We start from the raw sequence: 23758 nt of genomic DNA on the forward strand, positions 1-23758 counted from the left end.
CAAGTGACCGAGATGTATAGTTCCCGGTGTAAACTGGTTGTCATGATGATATAGATACTACATTATGTTCATCTTGTCTTATGTTACTAACATATAGGGCAGCGGCAAAGAGCCAGGAAGAGAAGACACCTGCATAGAACTCGTATTCTCCTAAAAACACTAAGGGTAAGAGCATAGGGTCCAAACCACTGCTACAATCCACATCTACACTGTGTATTATCCCTGTTCTGATCACTGTGTGTATTATCCCTGTACTGTGACATCACTGTCTGTGTATTATCTCTGTACTGTGACATCACTGTGTGTATTATCCCTGTACTGTGACATCACTGTGTGTATTATCCCTGTTCTGTGACATCATGATCACTGTGTGTATTATCCTGTACTGTGACATCGCTGTGTGTATTATCCCTGTACTGTGACATCACTGTGTGTATTATCCCTGTACTGTGACATCATTGTGTGTGTATTATCCCTGTACTGTGACATCACTGTGTGTATTATCTCTGTACTGTGACATCGCTGTGTGTATTATCCCTGTACTGTGACATCACTGTGTGTATTATCTCTGTACTGTGACATCGCTGTGTGTATTATCCCTGTACTGTGACATCACTGTGTGTATTATCCCTGTACTGTGACATCACTGTGTGTATTATCCCTGTACTGTGACATCACTGTGTGTATTATCCCTGTACTGTGACATCACTGTGTGCATTATCCCTGTACTGTGACATCACTGTGTGCATTATCCCTGTACTGTGACATCACTGTGTGCATTATCCCTGTACTGTGACATCACTGTGTGTATTATCCCCTGTACTGTGACATCACTGTGTGTATTATCCCCTGTACTGTGACATCACTGTGTGTATTATCTCTGTACTGTGACATCACTGTGTGTATTATCCCTGTACTGTGACATCACTGTGTGTATTATCCCTGTACTGTGACATCACTGGGTGTATATTATCCCTGTACTGTGACATCACTGTGTGTATTATCCCTTGTACTGTGACATCACTGTGTGTATTATCCCTTGTACTGTGACATCACTGTGTGTATTATCCCCTGTACTGTGACATCACTGTGTGTATTATCCCCTGTACTGTGACATCACTGTGTGTATTATCCCTGTACTGTGACATCACTGTGTGTATTATCCCTGTACTGTGACATCACTGGGTGTATTATCTCTGTACTGTGACATCGCTGTGTGTATTATCCCTGTACTGTGACATCACTGTGTGTATTATCCCCTGTACTGTGACATCACTATGTGTATTATCCCCTGTACTGTGACATCACTGTGTGTATTATCCCTGTACTGTGACATCGCTGTGTGTATTATCTCTGTACTGTGACATCGCTGTGTGTATTATCCCCTGTACTGTGACATCGCTGTGTGTATTATCCCCTGTACTGTGACATCACTATGTGTATTATCCCCTGTACTGTGACATCACTGTGTGTATTATCCCCTGTACTGTGACATCACTGTGTGTATTATCCCCTGTACTGTGACATCACTGTGTGTATTATCCCTGTACTGTGACATCACTGGGTGTATATTATCTCTGTACTGTGACATCACTGGGTGTATATTATCTCTGTACTGTGACATCACTGGGTGTATATTATCTCTGTACTGTGACATCACATTTTGTATTATCCATGTGAAATAGACTAAGAAAGCTGGTCCTATCCTTGATCATAAGAAAAACTTCAAAACGCTAAGTGCTAACTACTTTGATGCACAGACGTGTAGGGTGGTGTGACATATCAGTAGGACAGTAAGCAGATACAGAGTATGGGTATGATAATAAATAGTGCACTCCAGTGGCACTCATGCTAATCTAATAATAGCCATTTACTATAGTGCAGTAACTTAATTACCAGTCACACAGCATCATTACACGTCTAGTCATAAAATCATGGATTTCTTAGTAACCTAATAAAGCTAAATTGTTCTTCATAATGCTGAACGATAGTCATAACTCTTCTAACATATCACAGACACACAGAGTAGTACTATGAACGGATGGCTATGAGCTATAGCACTATAATGATAGTATATATATTGTATACTCACTGTCAGCACAGAGAAAGTATGTGGTGGCATAGCAGACCTGAACTACTACTGATAACAAGGATTACGCCCTCTTAGTGAGAAACCGCCCAGAGCTGTTCATGTGCTGATGGTGTGGAAATAGGACACAGCCACAAAATAACAAAAAATAAGTAAAATCACATAAAGTTGAGGTGAAACATATATTTAATGCTGCAATAATTGGTCTTACAAACCAATTCTTTGGTAAAATACATACAATCAAGTAAGAATACAAGTTGATACCAAAGTCTAAATGTTTATTAGCGACAATCATTGTGTCTATGGTCCTGCTAAGAGTAGTGGGAGAAGGAAGATTCTCAAACATATAGTTTTGTTTTCTTGGGGTTGATGGCTGTGAAGCTTCAGACCCATGTCCAAAGTTAGGTAAACCTCTAACTACTATAATACTGCAGAGGGAATAATCAATCTCCAAAGCTCACTGATATCTAAGAGGGGGCTTCTCCTGACCTGCGGGGGCTTACAGGGGTGTAGTATGGTTTTGCACGGTATTTGTAAACCTTCACACAATTATCCCCAGAGTCGGCCACGTATAAGAGCCCAAAATGGGAACATGTTATTCCTGTTGGTTTACATAGACCCTGAGACACTATGCAAATAGGTGATCCGCTAGGGGGAAAGAGGGTGATGTTTCTCTTCTGGACATCTGCTACTAAAATATTTCCTTCAGGGTCGGAGCATATCCCGGTTGGGTTTCCAAATTCATGTTGGTAAGTTTCTGAAAGGGATCCAGACAGTTTTAAATTTGCTGTGAATAACTTTACATCTCCACATTCCTCACTTACGGCGAACCTTCCATCTGGTGTAGAGCAAATATACTGGGGTCCCCGGAGGCCTAAGACTTTTTTGACTCCGTGGATGCGATTGGCTCGGTCCACATGGAAAGCTTGCACTTCCCCAGAGGTGTATTCTGCAACTAGGAGTCGTCCAGAGGAGTCCACAGCAATGCCCTTTGGGGACTTGAAGATACCACCCACTTTAATCCACGGTGGATGTGAATTTGGACTGTAAATTCGGACTAAACCCTCAGATATATCAGTGACTGCCACAGCACCGAAACGAGTCATGGTAACACAATCTGGAAGGAAGAGCACATCATCACAGCAGTGGAAAGTCTGAGTAGTTTTCCCATGACTATTCAGTAAATGTATATAAGGGCCGTTATCTCCACATACATAGAGGGTCCCATCTGAACACCAGTGAAGCGAAGACGCTCCCCCATTCCCAGGCACCGAGATTTTTTGAGCAAGTTCATCTTGACGGAACAAAAGAAGGTTGCCCACATCTTCAAGCTCTCTGCAGACTTGAGTGGTCTTTTTGGAGAGTTGGTGTACATGTGAAGGCTTCAGGAGGCCAAGTCCGGGCTGAGAAGAAAGAAGAGGGACGGCTTTTTGGAGAGTGTTCTGTGAAGCTACCTGAAGACTTCTGACTGTGCGGACTAGATCTTCTTTTTGACGAGAAAATTCCAGAGTACTGTCCATCATTCTGAAAAATAAATATTGAATGAATTGCAGATTAATTACTCTCAGTTTATTTAATAAACGATGATTATTACTCTCAGCCATTAAATTCTTCTCAAGTGCTCTTAAGTGACCTATATTCATGGATTAGGCTTCTTCTGTAGCCTTGCCTATCCATCTGCGTGCCCTTCAGATCTAACTCTTATACCCTAGTGCAGTGATGGCAAACCTTTTAGAGACCGAGTGCCCAAACTACAACAAAGACCTGCTTATTTATCGCAAAGTGCCAACACAGAAATTTAATTTATGATTTATACTCCCTTCTCTGTCACAGTTCTCATTGATACCAGCACTCTGAGGACACAAATAAAGCAGAAAATAGTCCCAGGTAGAGCTGTCCCTTTAAAATAGCTCTGTGCACAGCAAGTCCTGGGCTGTCTGGGACTGCAGGAAGTTACCTGGAGTCATCTCTGGTGATGGCCTGAGTGCCCACAGAAAGGGCTCTGAGTGCCACCTCTGGCACCAGTGCCATAGGTTAGCCATCACTGCCCTAGTGCATCAACTTAGACTGCCCCGACCTCACCCAATATACCATTTTTGAACGTGCCCTAAACTCTACCTGTGTGCCTGAAATTTGTTACCGCTTCCTTGGTACCACAAACCCATGCCTTCAATCCAAAAACACATCAATATTTGATATTAAGGAAAAGCATGAATTGGGGGACCCGGTAGTAAAGACCATATCTGATTGATTGATTGAGTAGTAGGTGAAAGAAGTCTCAATCTTTTAGACCCCACTGCCTGGTCAAATTTGTGGAAAGCCAGTGGGTCTACATCACCTCAGCATTGCTCCTCTGAGATATAACCTTTAGTGGTCTCAAAGAACTCCAGTTGGACCCAAACAGTGTTGGACCCTGGTCCTTGTTTACAACGCCAAATGAGCAAATCCATCAATAACTTAGTAAAGATGTCTGGTAACGATTCTTTCCAATGTACAGGCGGTCCCCTACTTAAGGACACCCGACTTACAGGCGATTCCTCTGCCCACTGTGACCTTTGGTGAAGCTCTCTGGATGCTTTACTATAGTCCCAGACTGCAATAATCAGCTGTAAGGTGTCTGTAATGAAGCTTTATTGATAATCCTTGGTCCCATTACAGCAAAAAAATGTTAAACTCCTATTGTCACTGGGGCAAAAAATAAATTTGTCTGGAACTACAATTATAAAATATACAGTTTTGACTTACATACACATTCAACTTAAGAACAAACCTCCGGACCCTATCTTGTACGTAACCCGGGGACTGCCTGTATAGTTAGTTTTCCAATGCAATGCCTGGCTCTTTGACCTCAGGGTCACACCTTTTAACATATATCCTAAATCTAGTAGGAAAATACTATAAGGTAAATACTCCCTGATTTCAAACTGTCTGTTTTTATTATCTATACTTATCATTTTAAATAATTTGGTACTTACGACAACTAGATCATTCACCCCAAGTGAGTCCAGATCCTTCTGTGCAATATTATAGTGAGTGATAATCCGTCTCTCGCAATATAATCTCCTAAACACTTCCCTGGATATAATGTTGTTGGAGACCAGGATTATGTAACACCTATTAACCCAGCGCTGAATAAACATGATAGGCATGAGCTCCATGGTAAATTGGCATTCCTCCTCTCACATTCTGATACAGGGATGTATTACTGATTAACTGAGAACGTCCCTTAAGTCTCCAATATTGATCTTATGGGTAAAACCAAAGGTACAGCAATGATATACATAGTACTACTAACAGTAACATACCTTACAACTGATCATGAAATGTTTACCGACTGAGATATGGGAACTATTTCCTATAAACCACTTACACATCACAAACCTAAAGGGACCATAAATGTCACTAATCTAAATAACAACCACCTGGATATGTATAGTAAAGCTTTATATGATGTTGAGTAATTAAAGGACAAAGTTGAAGGTTTCTGTGTCTCAGATTCATGACAACATTTGTTCTACTTTCCTCACGTCCACCAACTAAGGCCCTTCCACACTAGGGTTCACGTCAGGGTGCAATGCGTGAAAAACTGACGTTTTTCAGTGCGTTTTTCACATGCGTTTTTAAATCACATCCTTCTTAAATTGGTACTTCTTCATGTTTCACATCACCTAGCACCCCATCCGTTTAAAACGTATTGCGTTTTTGATGCGTCTCCATAGACTTGAATGGGGCGTGAAACGCAAAAATAGAGCATGCTGCGATTTTGACGCGCGTCAAAACAAACGCAAATAAGGACTAGCCCATTGGAAACCATGGGACAGAGTGCAAGTCCTGCGCATCAAAAGCAAGCTCAGAACTCGCGCGTCAAAAATTCTAGTGTGGAAGGGGCCTAAAGGGTGAAGACACACATGGCGTTTTTAGGCCGTTTGAAGTTAGTGCGTTTTCAGATTGTAAAAAACGCATGCGTTTTTGACAGGTTGGACCAATTATCTTAATTCAAACTGGTTAAAAACGCATGCGTTTTTTACGATCTGAAAACGCACTAAACACGGCCCAAAAACGGCCTAAAAACGCCACGTGTGACATCACCCTAACCCTCGCCTCTTTTAATAGATGTAGATCAACTGATTCTGACATGTTGTCCCCAAATAGATAATTTCTATCAATTTTGGCACCTGACTGAAACTCCTGCACGTAGTCAGGGGGTTTCTGGTAACAGGCTGGAAGACATAATTCTAGGTCTTATCTCATGAACAGAATGTATATAGTGTAGAATATGTATAAGCAGGTGTGCTCACTGCCCATCCTATGTATTTCCGACAAGTCCAATATGAAGGTAAACCACAGATCAGTACACGTTACCAGTAAACACAAAGGGCAGTTGCCTGAAAATCAAGTGTCAAATTATATGTTTTTGATCAAATTTGAGTGCTAGGGTTACCCATCTTTTTTTTTTTTTTATAGTCCTAGTGTCATCTAAGTTGTGTCATGATTTAACATCTGATGTGTACAGCACTGAGCAGCTTTTTTGATACACGTGTGTGAAACACAGAATGTGTTAGGATAACATCCGAGTGCCATACGTTTTTTTTTTCTTGCACCCATTTAATTTAATGTTTCATGCAGGACTTGCATTATGTTGTCTCTGATTGGATCGGACCAATGGACCATGAAAACCATCTGCTTTGTGTATACCCTAATAACCTATGCATCAAAAATGCACTGCCCATAACACAAATTCCACAGTAAATACACACATGAGAATTTGTGAGGATTTACATGTGTTTTTTTTTAACCAAATAACAATTGGCAACATGTGCAGTTATCCTTAAAGTCTCTGAGTTACCCATAGCAACTAGTTCTCTCTATTGATAGAAGAGAATCAATAGGTTGCCATTGGAAACTGCTAGGCCTGCCTTCTATTCCATTATTTCTCATAAATTACACCCTTTTATGACTTTTATTTATTTTACCCTCAGTTTTATTCCTTTTAATAACATTGGTATATAATAATCCAACAAAACTGCACAGGCACATACTGCACTGGGAAAACAATTGCCGGTTTCCAGTACCAAATATGGCGACGTACGGAGTTCCGCAGTGACCAAAAATAGTAACTGTATTTCCGCCAGCAATATTTCCCCGCCTATTCACAGTCGTCTTCATTCATTGGTCCGCTCCGCTGTCATTTTAAATTTACAGTCTCCTGATTGGTCGAACTAGTGTCTACCGCGTCAGTGTGCGCTAAGCTGACTAGAGCTGTGCTGTAGGTGAGTGTGTGGCCGTGTGACTGTGTGTGGCGCTAGAGAGCGGGGTAGCTGTGCTGTCAGTAGTTGTATGAGCACAATATGGGGGCTTGTGTGCTGGAGAGGGTTGTGGTGTCTTGTTGTGATGGTGTGGGGTGTATTTATAGCCTTTATATGCTTCTCCTACATTATTTGAAGGATTTTATATGTGGTTGTTGCTTTAGGGACATCTTGATGTGTGATTTGCAGCTGTGGGACACTTTGCGGCCTGATGAAATGCGTCAAGGTTGCATGAGGGTGCAAAACGTACAAAAACGTTAAGTAGGCACTGGGACGCATCCACACATCTGTGCACATCACCCCTATAAAGCCACGTTCACACATTGCACTTAGAAAAGCAATTCAAACGCAGTGGGGCGGAGCTTCTCCCGATCCCTGACGCGTTTCAGCCTAATTGCTTCCGTTTGGGAACTAGTAATATAGTAACACACGTCTTTGCATTGATTACGTGTGTTGCTCGTACCCGAAATGCAAGTCTTTGGGTCTAAACGCGTCTGCTTTCAGGAGTAACTCCTCCCCCGCTGCTCACAAAATGCATTTTCAAACGCAACAGGGTCTCGCTCGCTGCAGATTTTTGTCTTGGATTCATCCTAGAAAATGATCCCTGGATATTCCATTGCACAAGTATAGGAAGTGCGTCCATGGATTGTGTGGAGGGGCACCGGGGACTGACAATACAAGGAAATTTTAGCAAAATCTTCATGTAGCCGCATCCATAGGCATCAGAAACACAACTGTGCACAATATTGCACCTACATGGGGTATGGGGCTCATTAGGATCCCTTTCACTTGCGGCACATGTTTCAGGACATGTTGCTATTTTTAGCAGGATTTTAGCAGGAATTTTTTGCATTTGGTCACAGAGTGTCGGCCATGTGGCTCGCCAGCTGCTGCAGAGCTTCACATCCCAGCGTTCTGCGCCCGCCCGTGGACATGCAGGCAGTTGGCGAGGGTATTTCTTCAGCAACAGGTGACCTCTAAGTAGGAATATTGACATGTTCCCATAAAGAGTTAAAGGACATCTACCACCAAGATAACGAATTGTAAACCAAGCACACTGACATACTGGTGAGTGCCCCCTCTGGTAGGTTCTGCTTTTCTGTAGCTTCTTAGGTAATAAAAAGGTTTCAGAAATTATGCAAATGAGCCTCATGGGCTCCAGACTCTATAGATGTCAATGGAGCTTGGGGCCCCAAAGTCTCATCTGCATAATTTTAAAGCCTCTTTTTCTTAAAAACAAAGGTATAAGAAGCTACAAGAAGAGCAGATCCTGCCATAGTGGGCGCACACACCAGTATGTCCGTGTGCTTGGTTTACAATCCTTCATCCTGGTGGTAGATTTCCTTTTAAAGAAGGTAGAAGCTGCCATATGCTATGATATATGGTGGTGATGAATTGTTCCACAGCAGGATAAGACCCCCTCTACCTATCCTCCATAGCCCCCTTAGGCCATCCTTACAAATAAATGACATGGGGACAATCCCTAGAAGCTGCAGTCCCATCCTAATGAATACAAGTCAGAATTGAATTTCTGTATTTTGTATGTAATGCTCATTCTCGCCAGCAGGTGGCAGTACTGGATGTGCTCTCCAGTAGCGTGCCTGTAGCCTACAACATGAAGAGATGTATTGGGATTCCTGGTTGGATGTGAATAAGGATAAAAGTTTTCGCCTGCCGCATCTTTTCTTCTTGTAGCGCCTTATAAAACTGCATTATGATTGTTGTATGATGCGACAAACTACATAGGCCTTGGCAGAATAGAAGAGGCCTTTAAGGGGCTTGGCTTTTATAGATGGGGCAAATTAAGTATGTTCTGTGTAGTAATACAGGAGATCAGCTCAATTTCAGGCCCATTAGGTCATATCAGACCCCAGAACAAACCCCAAATCAGTTTCTAAATTAATTAAACCCCCCCCCCCCCAAAAAAAAAAAAAAAAAAAAACCATTAAAATACATATAATTTATAGTATTGGGATAAACCCTTCCATGTCCCTGTATACTGTACATGTAATGTATAGGATCGGATACAAACTCTTCTATGTCCCTTTATTCGGGGGGGCTCAATGTGCGGATTATCTCCAGGAGGTGATGCGATATAGACGCTGAGTGGAAACTCACCTTATAGTGTTGTGCTGAAGGCACAACACACATAAGCGTTTTTGGAACAGGTTGCTGCCTCTGGGACGTGGTCTGGGTGTGACCAATGAGGATATAGGAACAGAGTGGTCTCTATTTCTAGACAACCAGTTGACTATCCCGTGGATCCAATGAAGGAACCGGCGCAATGCTTTCCGAGAATACTTTAATTTTAAAATATATACATAAAAACAATAAATATATCAGGACAAGACTCGTTTCGGATCCGGAATGGATCCTTCATCAGTTGTGTTCGATACCATAGTACAGTGGTGGCGAACCTATGGCACGGGTGCCAGAGGTGGCACTCGGAGCCCTCTTTATGGGCACCCTTGCCATCACCCAAGGGTAGAGTTTGCCAGACAGGACTCAAGGCCTCTTGCAGTCCCCGGCAGCCCACGACCCTGGAAGGAAGCTACAATGATAATCCAAACTTCTTCTCCTTCTTTCTACTGTATTGGTGTCCTCAGGTGCCTATACAATTTAAACCTGTGGCAGAGCAGGGAGTAATAAGTTACTGCTTGAATTGTCGCATTGGCACTTTGTGAAAAATATGTGGGTTTTGGTTGTAGTTTGGGCACCCGGTGTCTAAAAGGTTTGCCATCACTGCCATAGTACTTTATTGATCCCCTGGGGGGGGGAAATTCTTTTGTACGTAGTGTCCCTGCAATTGTTACACACAGAGAGGTTAACGTTACAGTTCCATACATACACTACTAGCGGCACGTCCCTACATATTGCTACTAGTTGCGTACAAACATAGTTACAGGCACACGACTGTATGGGCTTTTCTGTTCTGTATATACGGCTGGGTTCTGGACGTAAATACGGGACGTATTGCACCGTATCCGTATAAAATACTAAGAGCTGGCAGATGATGGCTGGCTGACTATTGGCTGGGTGACAGAATGCCCCTCCCACTGCTTCTCGATACTGCATATATATACAGCAGCATACGATGCACAGCCGTATGTAGCACTTATTTAGCCCATATTTTATACGTTCCCATTGACTTCCATGGGCCATACAGAACGGTAATACGCTGGAAAATAGTACATGGTTTATATTTTTATACGTTCGCTTACGGTACGGTGGACAATACTGCCGTGGATGGCCATGTTGCCCATTCGAATGCATGGGGCCGTATTTCATACAGTCGTGTGCGTGGGGCCTAACATGACAACATTATATATGGAAAACGATTACGGTACGAAATACACGAGTGACAAGTGACTGTCTGCTGTGTATGACATACAGAGGTCGCATTAACGCCTCACCACGCGTCATAGACGCGTGATGAGGCGCCATTACCCCCCAAAATAATTGCCATGCGTAAAGTTAGGGAAATGTCACTAGCGCGAACACATCGCGCGCCGGGCCGCTCAGCGGGGCACGTGACTAAGGGGCGTGCCGGAGAGACCCGGAGTGAGAGCACCGGCCCCGGGGGAGACATGTGGACAGCGGGGCTGTCCCGGCGACGGGACTTAAGAGCAAGGCCGGGTGAGTGTAGTGTGTGCTGTGTGAGTGTAGTGTTGTGTGTGTAGTGTAGTGTTGTGTGCGCTGTGTGTAGTGTAGTGTTGTGTGCGCTGTGTGTAGTGTAGTGTTGTGTGCGCTGTGTGTAGTGTAGTGTTGTGTGCGCTGTGTGTAGTGTAGTGTTGTGTGCGCTGTGTGTAGTGTAGTGTTGTGTGCGCTGTGTGTAGTGTTGTGTGCGCTGTGTGTAGTGTTGTGTGCGCTGTGTGTAGTGTAGTGTGCGCTGTGTGTAGTGTAGTGTGCGCTGTGTGTAGTGTTGTGTGCGCTGTGTGAGTGTAGTGTTGTGTGTGTAGTGTAGTGTTGTGTGCGCTGTGTGTAGTGTAGTGTAGTGTGCGCTGTGTGTAGTGTAGTGTGCGCTGTGTGTAGTGTAGTGTGCGCTGTGTGTAGTGTTGTGTGCGCTGTGTGTAGTGTTGTGTGCGCTGTGTGTAGTGTTGTGTGCGCTGTGTGTAGTGTTGTGTGGGCTGTGTGTAGTGTTGTGTGCGCTGTGTGTAGTGTAGTGTTGTGTGCGCTGTGTGTAGTGTAGTGTTGTGTGCGCTGTGTGTAGTGTAGTGTTGTGTGCGCTGTGTGTAGTGTAGTGTTGTGTGCGCTGTGTGTAGTGTAGTGTTGTGTGCGCTGTGTGTAGTGTAGTGTTGTGTGCGCTGTGTGTAGTGTAGTGTTGTGTGCGCTGTGTGTAGTGTAGTGTTGTGTGCGCTGTGTGTAGTGTAGTGTGCGCTGTGTGTAGTGTAGTGTGCGCTGTGTGTAGTGTAGTGTGCGCTTAGTGTAGTGTGCGCTGTGTGTAGTGTTGTGTGCGCTGTGTGTAGTGTTGTGTGCGCTGTGTGTAGTGTAGTGTTGCGTGCGCTGTGTGTAGTGTAGTGTTGTGTGCGCTGTGTGTAGTGTAGTGTTGTGTGCGCTGTGTGTAGTGTAGTGTGCGCTGTGTGTAGTGTAGTGTGCGCTGTGTGTAGTGTAGTGTGCGCTGTGTGTAGTGTAGTGTGCGCTGTGTGTAGTGTAGTGTGCGCTTAGTGTAGTGTGCGCTGTGTGTAGTGTTGTGTGCGCTGTGTGTAGTGTTGTGTGCGCTGTGTGTAGTGTTGTGTGCGCTGTGTGTAGTGTAGTGTTGTGTGCGCTGTGTGTAGTGTAGTGTTGTGTGCGCTGTGTGTAGTGTAGTGTTGTGTGCGCTGTGTGTAGTGTAGTGTTGTGTGCGCTGTGTGTAGTGTAGTGTTGTGTGTGCTGTGTGTAGTGTAGTGTTGTGTGCGCTGTGTGTAGTGTAGTGTTGTGTGCGCTGTGTGTAGTGTAGTGTTGTGTGCGCTGTGTGTAGTGTAGTGTTGTGTGCGCTGTGTGTAGTGTAGTGTTGCGTGCGCTGTGTGTAGTGTAGTGTTGCGTGCGCTGTGTGTAGTGTAGTGTTGCGTGCGCTGTGTGTAGTGTTGTGTGCGCTGTGTGTAGTGTTGTGTGCGCTGTGTGTAGTGTTGTGTGCGCTGTGTGTAGTGTAGTGTTGCGTGCGCTGTGTGTAGTGTAGTGTTGCGTGCGCTGTGTGTAGTGTAGTGTTGCGTGCGCTGTGTGTAGTGTTGTGTGCGCTGTGTGTAGTGTTGTGTGCGCTGTGTGTAGTGTTGTGTGCGCTGTGTGTAGTGTTGTGTGCGCTGTGTGTAGTGTAGTGTTGTGTGCGCTGTGTGTAGTGTAGTGTTGCGTGCGCTGTGTGTAGTGTAGTGTTGCGTGCGCTGTGTGTAGTGTAGTGTTGCGTGCGCTGTGTGTAGTGTAGTGTTGTGTGTGTAGTGTAGTGTTGCTTGCGCTGTGTGTAGTGTAGTGGTGCGCGTGCTGTGTGAGCGGAGGGTAGTGGTGCGCGTGCTGTGTGTGCAGTGTTTTACCGAAATTTTCATACTCCTCCTCGGGTAAAAATACTCCTCAAAAATGGTGAGAGGAGTATTTTTACCCTTCTGGAAAAATGTTAGTGTGACCTCTGATGACATACATATATAATGTATAGGATCATATAAAATCCCTTCTATGTCCCTGTATACTGTGTAGTACATGTAATGTATAGAATCAGATACTATCTCTTCTATGTCCCTGTATACTGTGTAGTACATGTAATGTATAGAATCAGATACTATCTCTTCTATGTCCCTGTATACTGTGTAGTACATACATATAATGTATAGAATCAGATACTATCTCTTCTATGTCCCTGTATACTGTGTAGTACATACATGTAATGTATAGAATCAGATACTATCTCTTCTATGTCCCTGTATACTGTGTAGTACATGTAATGTATAGAATCAGATACTATCTCTTCTATGTCCCTGTATACTGTGTAGTACATACATATAATGTATAGAATCGGATACTATCTCTTCTATGTCCCTGTATACTGTGTAGTACATACATATAATGTATAGAATCAGATACTATCTCTTCTATGTCCCTGTATACTGTGTAGTACATACATATAATGTATAGAATTGGATACTATCTCTTCTATGTCCCTGTATACTGTGTAGTACATACATATAATGTATAGAATCAGATACTATCTCTTCTATGTCCCTGTATACTGTGTAGTACATACATATAATGTATAGAATCGGATACTATCTCTTCTATGTCCCTGTATCCTGTGTAGTACATGCATATAATGTATAGAATCGGATACTATCTCTTCTATGTCCCTGTATACTGTGTAGTACATACATATAATGTATAGAATCGGATACTATCCCTTCTATGTCCCTGTATACTGTGTAGTACATACATATAATGTATAGAATCGGATACTATCTCTTCTATGTCCCTGTATACTGTGTAGTACATACATATAATGTATAGAATCGGATACTATCTCTTCTATGTCCCTGTATACTGTGTAGTACATGTAATGTATAGAATCAGATACTATCTCTTCTATGTCCCTGTATACTGTGTAGTACATACATATAATGTATAGAATCAGATACTATCCCTTCTATGTCCCTGTATACTGTGTAGTACATACATATAATGTATAGAATCAGATACTATCCCTTCTATGTCCCTGTATACTGTGTAGTACATACATATAATGTATAGAATCGGATACTATCTCTTCTATGTCCCTGTATACTGTGTAGTACATGCATATAATGTATAGAATCAGATACTATCTCTTCTATGTCCCTGTATACTGTGTAGTACATACATATAATGTATAGAATCGGATACTATCTCTTCTATGTCCCTGTATACTGTGTAGTACATGTAATGTATAGAATCAGATACTATCCCTTCTATGTCCCTGTATACTGTGTAGTACATACATATAATGTATAGAATCGGATACTATCTCTTCTATGTCCCTGTATACTGTGTAGTACATACATATAATGTATAGAATCGGATACTATCTCTTCTATGTCCCTGTATACTGTGTAGTACATACATATAATGTATAGAATCGGATACTATCTCTTCTATGTCCCTGTATACTGTGTAGTACATACATATAATGTATAGAATCGGATACTATCCCTTCTATGTCCCTGTATACTGTGTAGTACATACATATAATGTATAGAATCGGATACTATCTCTTCTATGTCCCTGTATACTGTGTAGTACATACATATAATGTATAGAATCGGATACTATCTCTTCTATGTCCCTGTATACTGTGTAGTACATACATATAATGTATAGAATCGGATACTATCCCTTCTATGTCCCTGTATACTGTGTAGTACATACATATAATGTATAGAATCAGATACTATCTCTTCTATGTCCCTGTATCCTGTGTAGTACATACATATAATGTATAGAATCGGATACTATCTCTTCTATGTCCCTGTATACTGTGTAGTACATACATATAATGTATAGAATCAGATACAATCCCTTCTATGTCCCTGTATACTGTGTAGTACATACATATAATGTATAGAATCAGATACTATCTCTTCTATGTCCCTGTATCCTGTGTAGTACATACATATAATGTATAGAATCGGATACTATCTCTTCTATGTCCCTGTATCCTGTGTAGTACATACATATAATGTATAGAATCGGATACAATCCCTTCTATGTCCCTGTATACTGTGTAGTACATACATATAATGTATAGAATCGGATACTATCTCTTCTATGTCCCTGTATACTGTGTAGTACATGTAATGTATAGAATCAGATACTATCCCTTCTATGTCCCTGTATACTGTGTAGTACATACATATAATGTATAGAATCAGATACTATCCCTTCTATGTCCCTGTATACTGTGTAGTACATACATATAATGTATAGAATCGGATACTATCTCTTCTATGTCCCTGTATACTGTGTAGTACATACATATAATGTATAGAATCGGATACTATCTCTTCTATGTCCCTGTATACTGTGTAGTACATACATATAATGTATAGAATCGGATACTATCTCTTCTATGTCCCTGTATACTGTGTAGTACATACATATAATGTATAGAATTGGATACTATCTCTTCTATGTCCCTGTATCCTGTGTAGTACATACATATAATGTATAGCATTAGGAGGAAACCCTCCTATGTCCTCTGTATGCTGTGTGAAAGATACATATAATGTATAGAATCAGATACAATCCCTATATAAGGTATAGGATTAGTATATAGGTGTAGTATATATACTGTATATGATTGGATACAATCTCCTCTATGTTTGCTCGGTTACAATGTATCAGATCCTCATTATCCTCTCTTGGCAATGTCAGCGGCGATGCGTTGGATTTCCTGCCCCGGCATGTACGGTTCGTGTACGGCTGAGTAGCGTTTGCTATATGTCAGCTCGGATATTGTGTGTCTTTACGTTCTCCCTTTGTGTCACACGTGCGAAACGTTTCTAAGGGGCGCTAAACGCGGCTAAAAGTTGTGAGCGCGTCGGATGTGCGGTCATGGAGCTGACAGACTCCAGCTGCTGTACGTTAGCGCGTCGCTCCCAGTCCTGTCATGTCGTGTACTATGGGACTAGCCGTCTACAGCTGCTCCCCCCGGCAACAAACTGGTTAAAGTCTCCCCTAATATTCGGCGTGTATGTGAGGATTTGGCAGAGCGCGCTTTTTGCCTACGAGGAAGCCCCGCTCTATGTCCCCCTCCCCTCCTCCTGCTGAATATTTCATCCCATCTGAGGAAGAATTAATGGAAGGAGACGCTCTCCGCTCTTCATCCATTAAAAGCAGCCCTGGGAGGCATCGCCTTGGTCCGTCTCATGTGCCCGCCGAGTGCCAGAGGCAGGGAGCCTCCCCCCGGGGTGAGTGCAGGCAGGGAAGAGCACCTCAGCCTTCCCCCTGGGGAGCACCGGAGCAGCGCGCCGAAAGGGGAGACCGGGCCAAGACGAGAACCTTCTACATCATTCATGTCCTTCATCTGCATTCCTGCACTTATGGAGCGCCCATAGCAGCTCTACACTCTTATTCTACTTTTGGGAAAGCTGGGTAATAGTCATTATGCCCGATCCTGCATACCCAGCTTTTCTCTGGCCTTTGTTTCTGTGCCATACAGAAAGTTGCGCGTAAACTAGATTTTTACATTTAGGGTTTAAGAATGCAGGATGGAAGGTGGTAATACTAGCCACCCAGCTTTCCCAGGATCAAAAATGACAGGAGATGAATCCCTGGTGCATATTTACTGCAGGCTTACCCTTCTGGATCATAGGAAAGTGTGTAAGATGGAATAGAAGTGATAATCACTGTCCAAATTATTGTCACCCAACTTTCCTAGGAATGAATACTATGTGTGGTACGGACATGCATGGTTTTGAGAAAGCTGTAAGCTTTACACCCAGCTTTCCCGATGACAGATCTAACATTTGGGAGTAAAACAAGGACCCGTATTTAATGCAAATGTTAGTTGAAGGAAATCTATCATGACAAATTAGACTGTGGGAATCTCCTTATGTTTTTCCATGGCCTCCTTCCTTCTAAAATCAACTTTTATAATTATGCTAATAAGCCAGAAGGGCTCTGCCGGGCGTTACCAGAGCCACTCCTACGTGCTGTAGCTTCACAGTCTGTTACACTACTCCTTTAGCAGCTCCCCTGCCAGCTGTAATTTCACACGGTGGGAGGGGGAAGTGCTCCTGCACAGTGTAACAGTCTGTGAAGCTGCAACACGGAGGACCACTGGCATTGCCCATCAGATTCATAAGCATAATCTTAAAAGTTGATTTTAGAAGGTAGGAGGCCGTGGATAACATATATAAGAAGATTACCACAGTCGCGGTGCCTGGATCTATGAGTAAGTGCCCCTGGTTTATTGTGGTGGTAGATTTCTTATAATGCTGGAATGAAAGTTGTCACTCCGTTTTTTCAGGGTCAGATATGACAATTTTATTTTTATGTTTAGGAACTAGAAACTTCACCTAATTTCATGACCAGTTAACCCTTTATATGTTACTTCTAGATCCCCCCCTGACCATGCTGCACATGTACAGGAAGTGCTCCCTCTCGGAGAGGTTGATCCGTACAATCTCCTCCATCCGGTCGCTACCTGGAGACACAGTGGAGTCCCTCATCCGCAAGGTGAGAGTGAGACCTCGTAGCCTGGTGTGATCTGCCCCGCATCGGTCACCTGGTGACATCTGTCCTGTAACCTTGACCCTTTCTATCCGCAGGGAGCCGATGTGAATAGCCCTCACGACACCCTGATGCCTCTACATAGCGCCTGCATGGTGTGCGACGCAGACTGTGTGGAGCTACTTCTGGAGAACGGAGCTAACGTGAGTAGGGAATGCTTTCATAAAGGGACACTGTCACCAGATTTTACTCCATTAATCAGCCAGCCTCCTCAGGTATGGGATATGGGAAATTCACTCTTTTATGTGATATCTCATCTCATCTGTTTATCTATAAAAAGACAAATCTCCTTCAAATTCATGTGAAAATGAGCACAGAAGAGTCAAATTTAGAGTCTGCAGGGGGAGAGTCAATTCAGATCCCCCTATTTCATAGTCTATGCAATATGGTGTCATATTAAAGATAAGAATCTCATCTTTCAGATTGCACCAGACTTGTGGATCTGGAATCTATAGAATCGGATACACAAGGAAATAAAAGAAAGAACTTGATGTTTAGTTGCAGCTCCATGTTTTATGTCTGTATCTCTGGTTCTGTACATAACAGAACCACAAGGCTGATCCGAAAGATGAGATTTTTTATCTTTAATATGACACCAGCAGCATGATTATAGTTGCTATAGAATCCGAGATGGGGGCATCTGAAGTGACACTCTTCTTGCAGCCTCTAAACTTGACTCCTCTCAGGTACAATTGGCTTTTTTTTGCTTCTTTTCATTTTCACATGATTTTGGATTAAATTTTTATAGTTAGAAACTAAAATAAAAGGGAATTCTTTAAAGGACATTTTATACGTTATCTGAGGGGCTGTTCACATTTTAGACAGCTGTGCGCAGTATGTGTTCTGTATTAGATGCTCAGACACCTCCCGTGATGTTTCTCTGTCCTGCAGGTGAATGCACTCGATGGTTACCAGCGCACGGCCCTGCACTATGCAGCCGAAAAAGACGACACCTGTGTGGAGATCCTCCTGGAGTACGGCGCAGACCCCAATGCAGCCGATGGTAATCAGGACACCCCCTTACATTGGGCCGCCTTTAAAAATATGGACGGCTGCGTCCAGTCATTGCTAGAGGGGGGTGCAAAGGTCAATAGCAGAGACTACAACCAGGACACCCCTCTAAGTTGGGCGGTAATGAAGGGGAACCTGGAGAGTGTGCGGCTGCTCCTGGAGTATGGGGCTCAGCCTGACACGGCTAACCTCAAGGGGCAGTACCCAGCGGGGCGGCTGGCGGTGCTGATGGGCAGAGGCCTGGGTGGTGAGAGGGAGGAGGAATGCCTTGAACTGCTGCACAGAGCTTGTGGTACCCTCAAGCTGAGGAGAGAAGGTGGTGTGCCCCCCGAGGCTGCCCGCGATGCCCAGCTCTGCCAGCGGCTTGTGAAATTGTGCTCAGTCCCCGGCACGCTGAAGGCGTTGGCGAGGCGGGCGGTGAGAGGGAGTCTCGGCGACCGCCAGTTGTCGAAGGTGGTGACGGAGTTGCCTATTCCTAAATCCATACAGGACTATGTTCTGCTGCTACACTGAAGACATGGGACCATTGAGGAGACCCCCACCGGCCTTGTTATCCTGAGGTAAAGACCTTGACTCCTATTCATGGTAATGTGTGGGGTCATTTCTAGTATTTCATGCCCCATTGACAAGCTGAGAAGTGACTCCTGCAGGATTTTGGAGAATCTTATATTAGTCGCCACACAGAGGACCATATGGCACTGGGAGAATCTGCTGGACAAGGACATTGGGGAAGGCTTGGTCCTCTATGGAAGCTATTGTGCCCAGTGGATCCTGATTTGAAATGGTTAAATAATAATTCCTTTATTTATATAGCGCACATAGATTCTGCAGCGCTGCACAGAGTTTGCCAAATCAGTCCCTGTCCCCAATGGGGCTCACAATCTAATCCACCTGGAGTGTGGGAGGAAACCGGAGGACCCAGAGGTCACAATTTTGTGATGTTTGTACAACCAAGTTGTGGCATAAATTTATCTGAAATCTCAGTAAAGTTGGATCATCGGAGGGTTTTCTGCAGTACTCCTGACCGGGCACCCCAGACTCGCGTCATAATCCTAAAGCTCGTCCTCTGTGATGAAAAGGTTAAAGTGTTTTGTAGACAATAACCGCTTGTCCCTGGGGGCGACATCCCACACTCCACCCTCTCCATTGACCTTTCCAGAGACTCCCTCCGCCAGGAGGATGCGCCTGTCACTCACTCCCCCATTCTTGCCCTGTAAGAAATCTTGTCTTCCAGCTCAGCAGAGGTTAAATGAAGCAAGGGTCCGACATATGTAGGGCAGTGGGAACTTCATAAGGAGAGAGAAGACTAGACTCTTATTGATGGACGTTTTAGCCGGGAAGTCTCTGACTATGTATGTCGTGTTCTATGCGTTTGCCGTCATGGAAGATATTGGTCATCGTAGAATCGGCAAAAAAAAATCATCTTTGTAAAATCAGACCTATATTCAGATCGGCCTCTATACCTGCATGCTCGGCTCTGCTCTGCTGAGGGGTGCATGTAGACTGTATGGGAGACAGGGGAGGGTTGGGATTACCCTTTACAGATCCATTGTGTATGGGGGCTTTTTGTGCCACTTTTTTGACATATGAAATGACACCGTTTCCTCCTTACGTTCACTACAAGGGGGCAAGCTTGGCAGCGGAGGGGCCGGCATGGGATCTTCCCGTCCCGCTCCTGTGCACTACCTTAAGCCTGCAGAGGAAACTTGTGCAATTCCAGGCCAGCCTAGACCTAATGTAGAACAGCCTGATGTCACAACCCCATTGCACTTATCAGGGCACCCGGCATCCTGATAGATCTGGGAGGTGGGGCTCACATCATACACTGACGACCAATATGCCAGCGTATGATACACTCCCCCTCCCCCCCAACTATCTTCCCCCTATTGTTATCTATGAGCATCTACTTATTTGAATGTCCCCATGTAATTCTCTCTTTCCCCTGTAGTGGCCACTGCAGGGAAACTCCCCAGCTAGCGCCACTTCCTCCCGCCACAATCGGCTGACCAAGATGGCGGCCGCGATAGAACAACCCTCAAAAGTAAAGTTAGTCTCAAAGTAATATAAAAAAATAATATAATATAAAAATAATGTCCTATAAAGTATATAAACTAATATTAGTAAATCGAAAGGAAATGTCATCCTTCTAGAGCTGTCACTTAGATTTGATAAAGATCTGGATAGTTACTAACTCCGTACCTGCTGCTCTGTCACGAGTCGCGGTCATTTCGGACCCGAATAGAACTATAGAGTGAGTGGAATATTTTTTGTTCAAGGCTTTAGTCACAGGGTTCTGATTATGGGTGATGTCCTTAGAGGGAGACGCAGTATAATCCTCCATAATACACGTGGACAGGAGCCAGAGAACGGGGGCAATGATCTGCATACGCTAACGAGCTTACATAACGATGGGAAAGCGATGGTGCAGCGCAGCGCCACTCACCTGTGACCCATACAGATGACTATCACTCACTATCTAGTAGATCAGGCCTAGGGGCCTGGCAGAGAAGAGGCACCGGCCGTGCCTCATTAATCTTATAATTCTGGGACTATCAGCTCTCGCTCCGCTGCCCCGGCCCTGCCAGAACCAGTAACAGGGGACGGGGGTTTGGGTCACATTGAAGGATCATGTTCTATTAGTGTGGATAGTCAACAATGAAGCTGATTACTAGCTCTGATATGGGGCATAGGACTGACTCTCCTCTTTTTAAAGGGGGTCCGACTGCCGTGATCATGGGTGATCCCTGTCCCCATGTATAAATGGAGCAATCGCCCCATATCTGTATCTACAAGCCCCGTCACATGATGGTCCTGGATATCAGCCGGCACTAATAATACTGTATAGTATGGACCCGCAGTGATTCTACATTATGACTGAAAGTCAGACATATAGCATAGCCGCCATCCGTCCATGCAGTCATCTCCGGTCTCGTCATGTCTCCCAGGTGGCAGATATTGGATGGATTGAAGGCTTGTCGGATCTGACCGGACCAGAGCTGAGATTTGTAATAAGCGGCTAACCTCTCATAGATAATAAGGTAAAAGTTATCTGACGGGACAAACTTCCCACAGTCTCACCTCAAATACACCGTGACTGCCATTATCCTACATTTCCAGCTTATAGGAGGTGTCAAAATTTTAATAGACGTGTTAAAAAAATTTTAATTTATGGGAGGGATAGTCAAAAGTAATAATCCTCTGAACGGAAAGGATCCATAACTTCTGACCAATTTGAGCTGCAATAGCAGGCACAACCTATTTACAAAGGTGGCGCTGTTTCCCCCATAAATAATACATAATATATAAATAAATAACAAATTATATGACTTGTTCATTCATCTACCGGTTTTACATAGAATTTACAAAAACACACAGGAATTTTTTTTTTTTAATAAATTCCCAAAATTCATGAATAATAAAAATAAAACTAGTTTCTTTTTTTTAAATCTTCCAATGTGAAGGTGCTGTATTCTTACTGGTGGTACATACAATTCCCCTGCCGCCCTCCCCCTTGAGATTATGGGTCAGGTAGGTAACACTGGGTTCCTCCATTGGGTTTGAAGTCACGCGGCGAGCGTTTTGTCGAGCGTTTCCCGGGACATAGTGACGCACATTATAACCCGCTGCACATAATAGCGCGCACTCACAGCTCTGTCACTGCTGCTCAGTGCAGCCCGGCAGATGAAGACATGAGCAGGAGCTGACAGGTCCCCTCTCTCCTGTGATCGGGATAAATGATAGCACCAAGCTGGGGGGGATGAAGGGACACGGATGTTTGAGTCTGACACAACCGATCCATCCAACCCGAGGAGAGCGGGAGGACGACTGCAGGGAGACGCCAGTCATATATAGGGGATTCAGATCAACCCCCCTATGTCCATCTCTCTCTATCAATCATCTATTATATGTCAGTCACCTCTGACGCCGGATAAAGTGCGAAACGCCCGTCGCCTGCGTGGGTTCCCCGCGTTCCAAGCTCCTGCCATAAAGTTTGTTTAAATGTATATATGTGAGTAGTCAATGAAATAAAGATTGTAGAAGATCGGAGACTGCCATGAAATCCTCTTTTTTCTATTTATCTCATATCTATCTATTTATCTCATATCTATCTATCTATCTGATATCTATCTATCTATCTCCTATCTATCTATCTCCTATCTATCTATCTATCTATCTATCTATGTATCTATCTATCTCCTATCTATCTATTTATCTCATATCTATCTATCTATCTGATATCTATCTATCTATCTCATATCTATCTATCTATCTATCTATCTATCTCATATCTATCTATCTATCTCCTATCTATCTGTCTATCTCATATCTATCTATCTATCTATCTATCTATCTATCTCCTATCTATCTGTCTATCTCATATCTATCTATCTATCTATCTATCTCATATCTATCTATCTATCTATCTATCTCATATCTATCTATCTATCTATCTATCTATCTATCTCATATCTATCTATCTATCTATCTATCTCCTATCTATCTGTCTATCTCATATCTATCTATCTATCTATCTCATATCTATCTATCTATCTATCTCCTATCTATCTATCTATCTCATATCTATCTATCTATCTATCTATCTCATATCTATCTATCTATCTATCTCATATCTATCTATCTATCTCATATCTATCTATCTATCTCATATCTATCTGTCTATCTCATATCTATCTATCTATCTATCTCATATCTATCTATCTATCTATCTCATATCTATCTATCTATCTCATATCTATCTGTCTATCTCATATCTATCTGTCTATCTCATATCTATCTGTCTATCTCATATCTATCTCATATCTATCTGTCTATCTCATATCTATCTATCTCATATCTATCTATCTATCTATCTATCTATCTATCTTTTTATCCAAGGATAAGAGGCAGCTCATCCAGATCCAAAAAATAAGATGCGGGGGTGAGTATATTTCAGCGCCACATTTTGGTGCATTACCACTTTATTTCCAAAACCTTGCACCAAAATTATCTTGCCTCTGCACTTTTTTTTGATCCGAGTGTGCTGCCTCTTTTCCTTGGATAATGACCTCTTTTCCAACCTAAACCATTAAGGCTCTGCACCCCCCTTTGTGTAGGGGTCTGAGCTGCTGTG

The 23758-nt window shown here is 43.3% G+C and overlaps 2 protein-coding genes across 3 annotated transcripts; one reads left to right on the forward strand and one right to left on the reverse strand.

Moving 5' to 3' along the window:
* The first annotated feature begins 2 nt into the window (after positions 1 to 2).
* ASB8 (ankyrin repeat and SOCS box containing 8) lies at positions 3 to 22670 on the forward strand. Of its 2 annotated transcripts, none has more exons than XM_072120107.1 (4): positions 3 to 165; positions 17444 to 17562; positions 17655 to 17759; positions 18508 to 22670. In XM_072120107.1, the coding sequence occupies exons 2-4, from the start codon at positions 17458 to 17460 to the stop codon at positions 19138 to 19140; spliced, it is 843 nt and encodes a 280-aa protein (XP_071976208.1). In that variant the 5' UTR covers positions 3 to 165; positions 17444 to 17457; the 3' UTR covers positions 19141 to 22670. The 2 variants fall into 2 exon arrangements, with proteins under 2 accessions (XP_071976208.1, XP_071976207.1); XM_072120106.1 differs by lacking the exon at positions 3 to 165 and adding an exon at positions 7283 to 7359.
* On the reverse strand, positions 2354 to 5198 carry NHLRC4 (NHL repeat containing 4). Its single transcript, XM_072122563.1, has 2 exons — positions 5065 to 5198; positions 2354 to 3613 (listed from the first exon to the last, which is right to left on the reverse strand). Exon 2 carries the CDS (start codon positions 3610 to 3612, stop codon positions 2557 to 2559), a length of 1056 nt encoding a protein of 351 aa, XP_071978664.1. The 5' UTR covers position 3613; positions 5065 to 5198; the 3' UTR covers positions 2354 to 2556.
* Positions 22671 to 23758: the final 1088 nt, after the last annotated feature.

The sequence above is a fragment of the Engystomops pustulosus genome, chromosome 8, assembly GCF_040894005.1.
Source record: "Engystomops pustulosus chromosome 8, aEngPut4.maternal, whole genome shotgun sequence".
In the NCBI taxonomy this organism is placed as follows: Eukaryota; Metazoa; Chordata; class Amphibia; order Anura; family Leptodactylidae; genus Engystomops; species Engystomops pustulosus.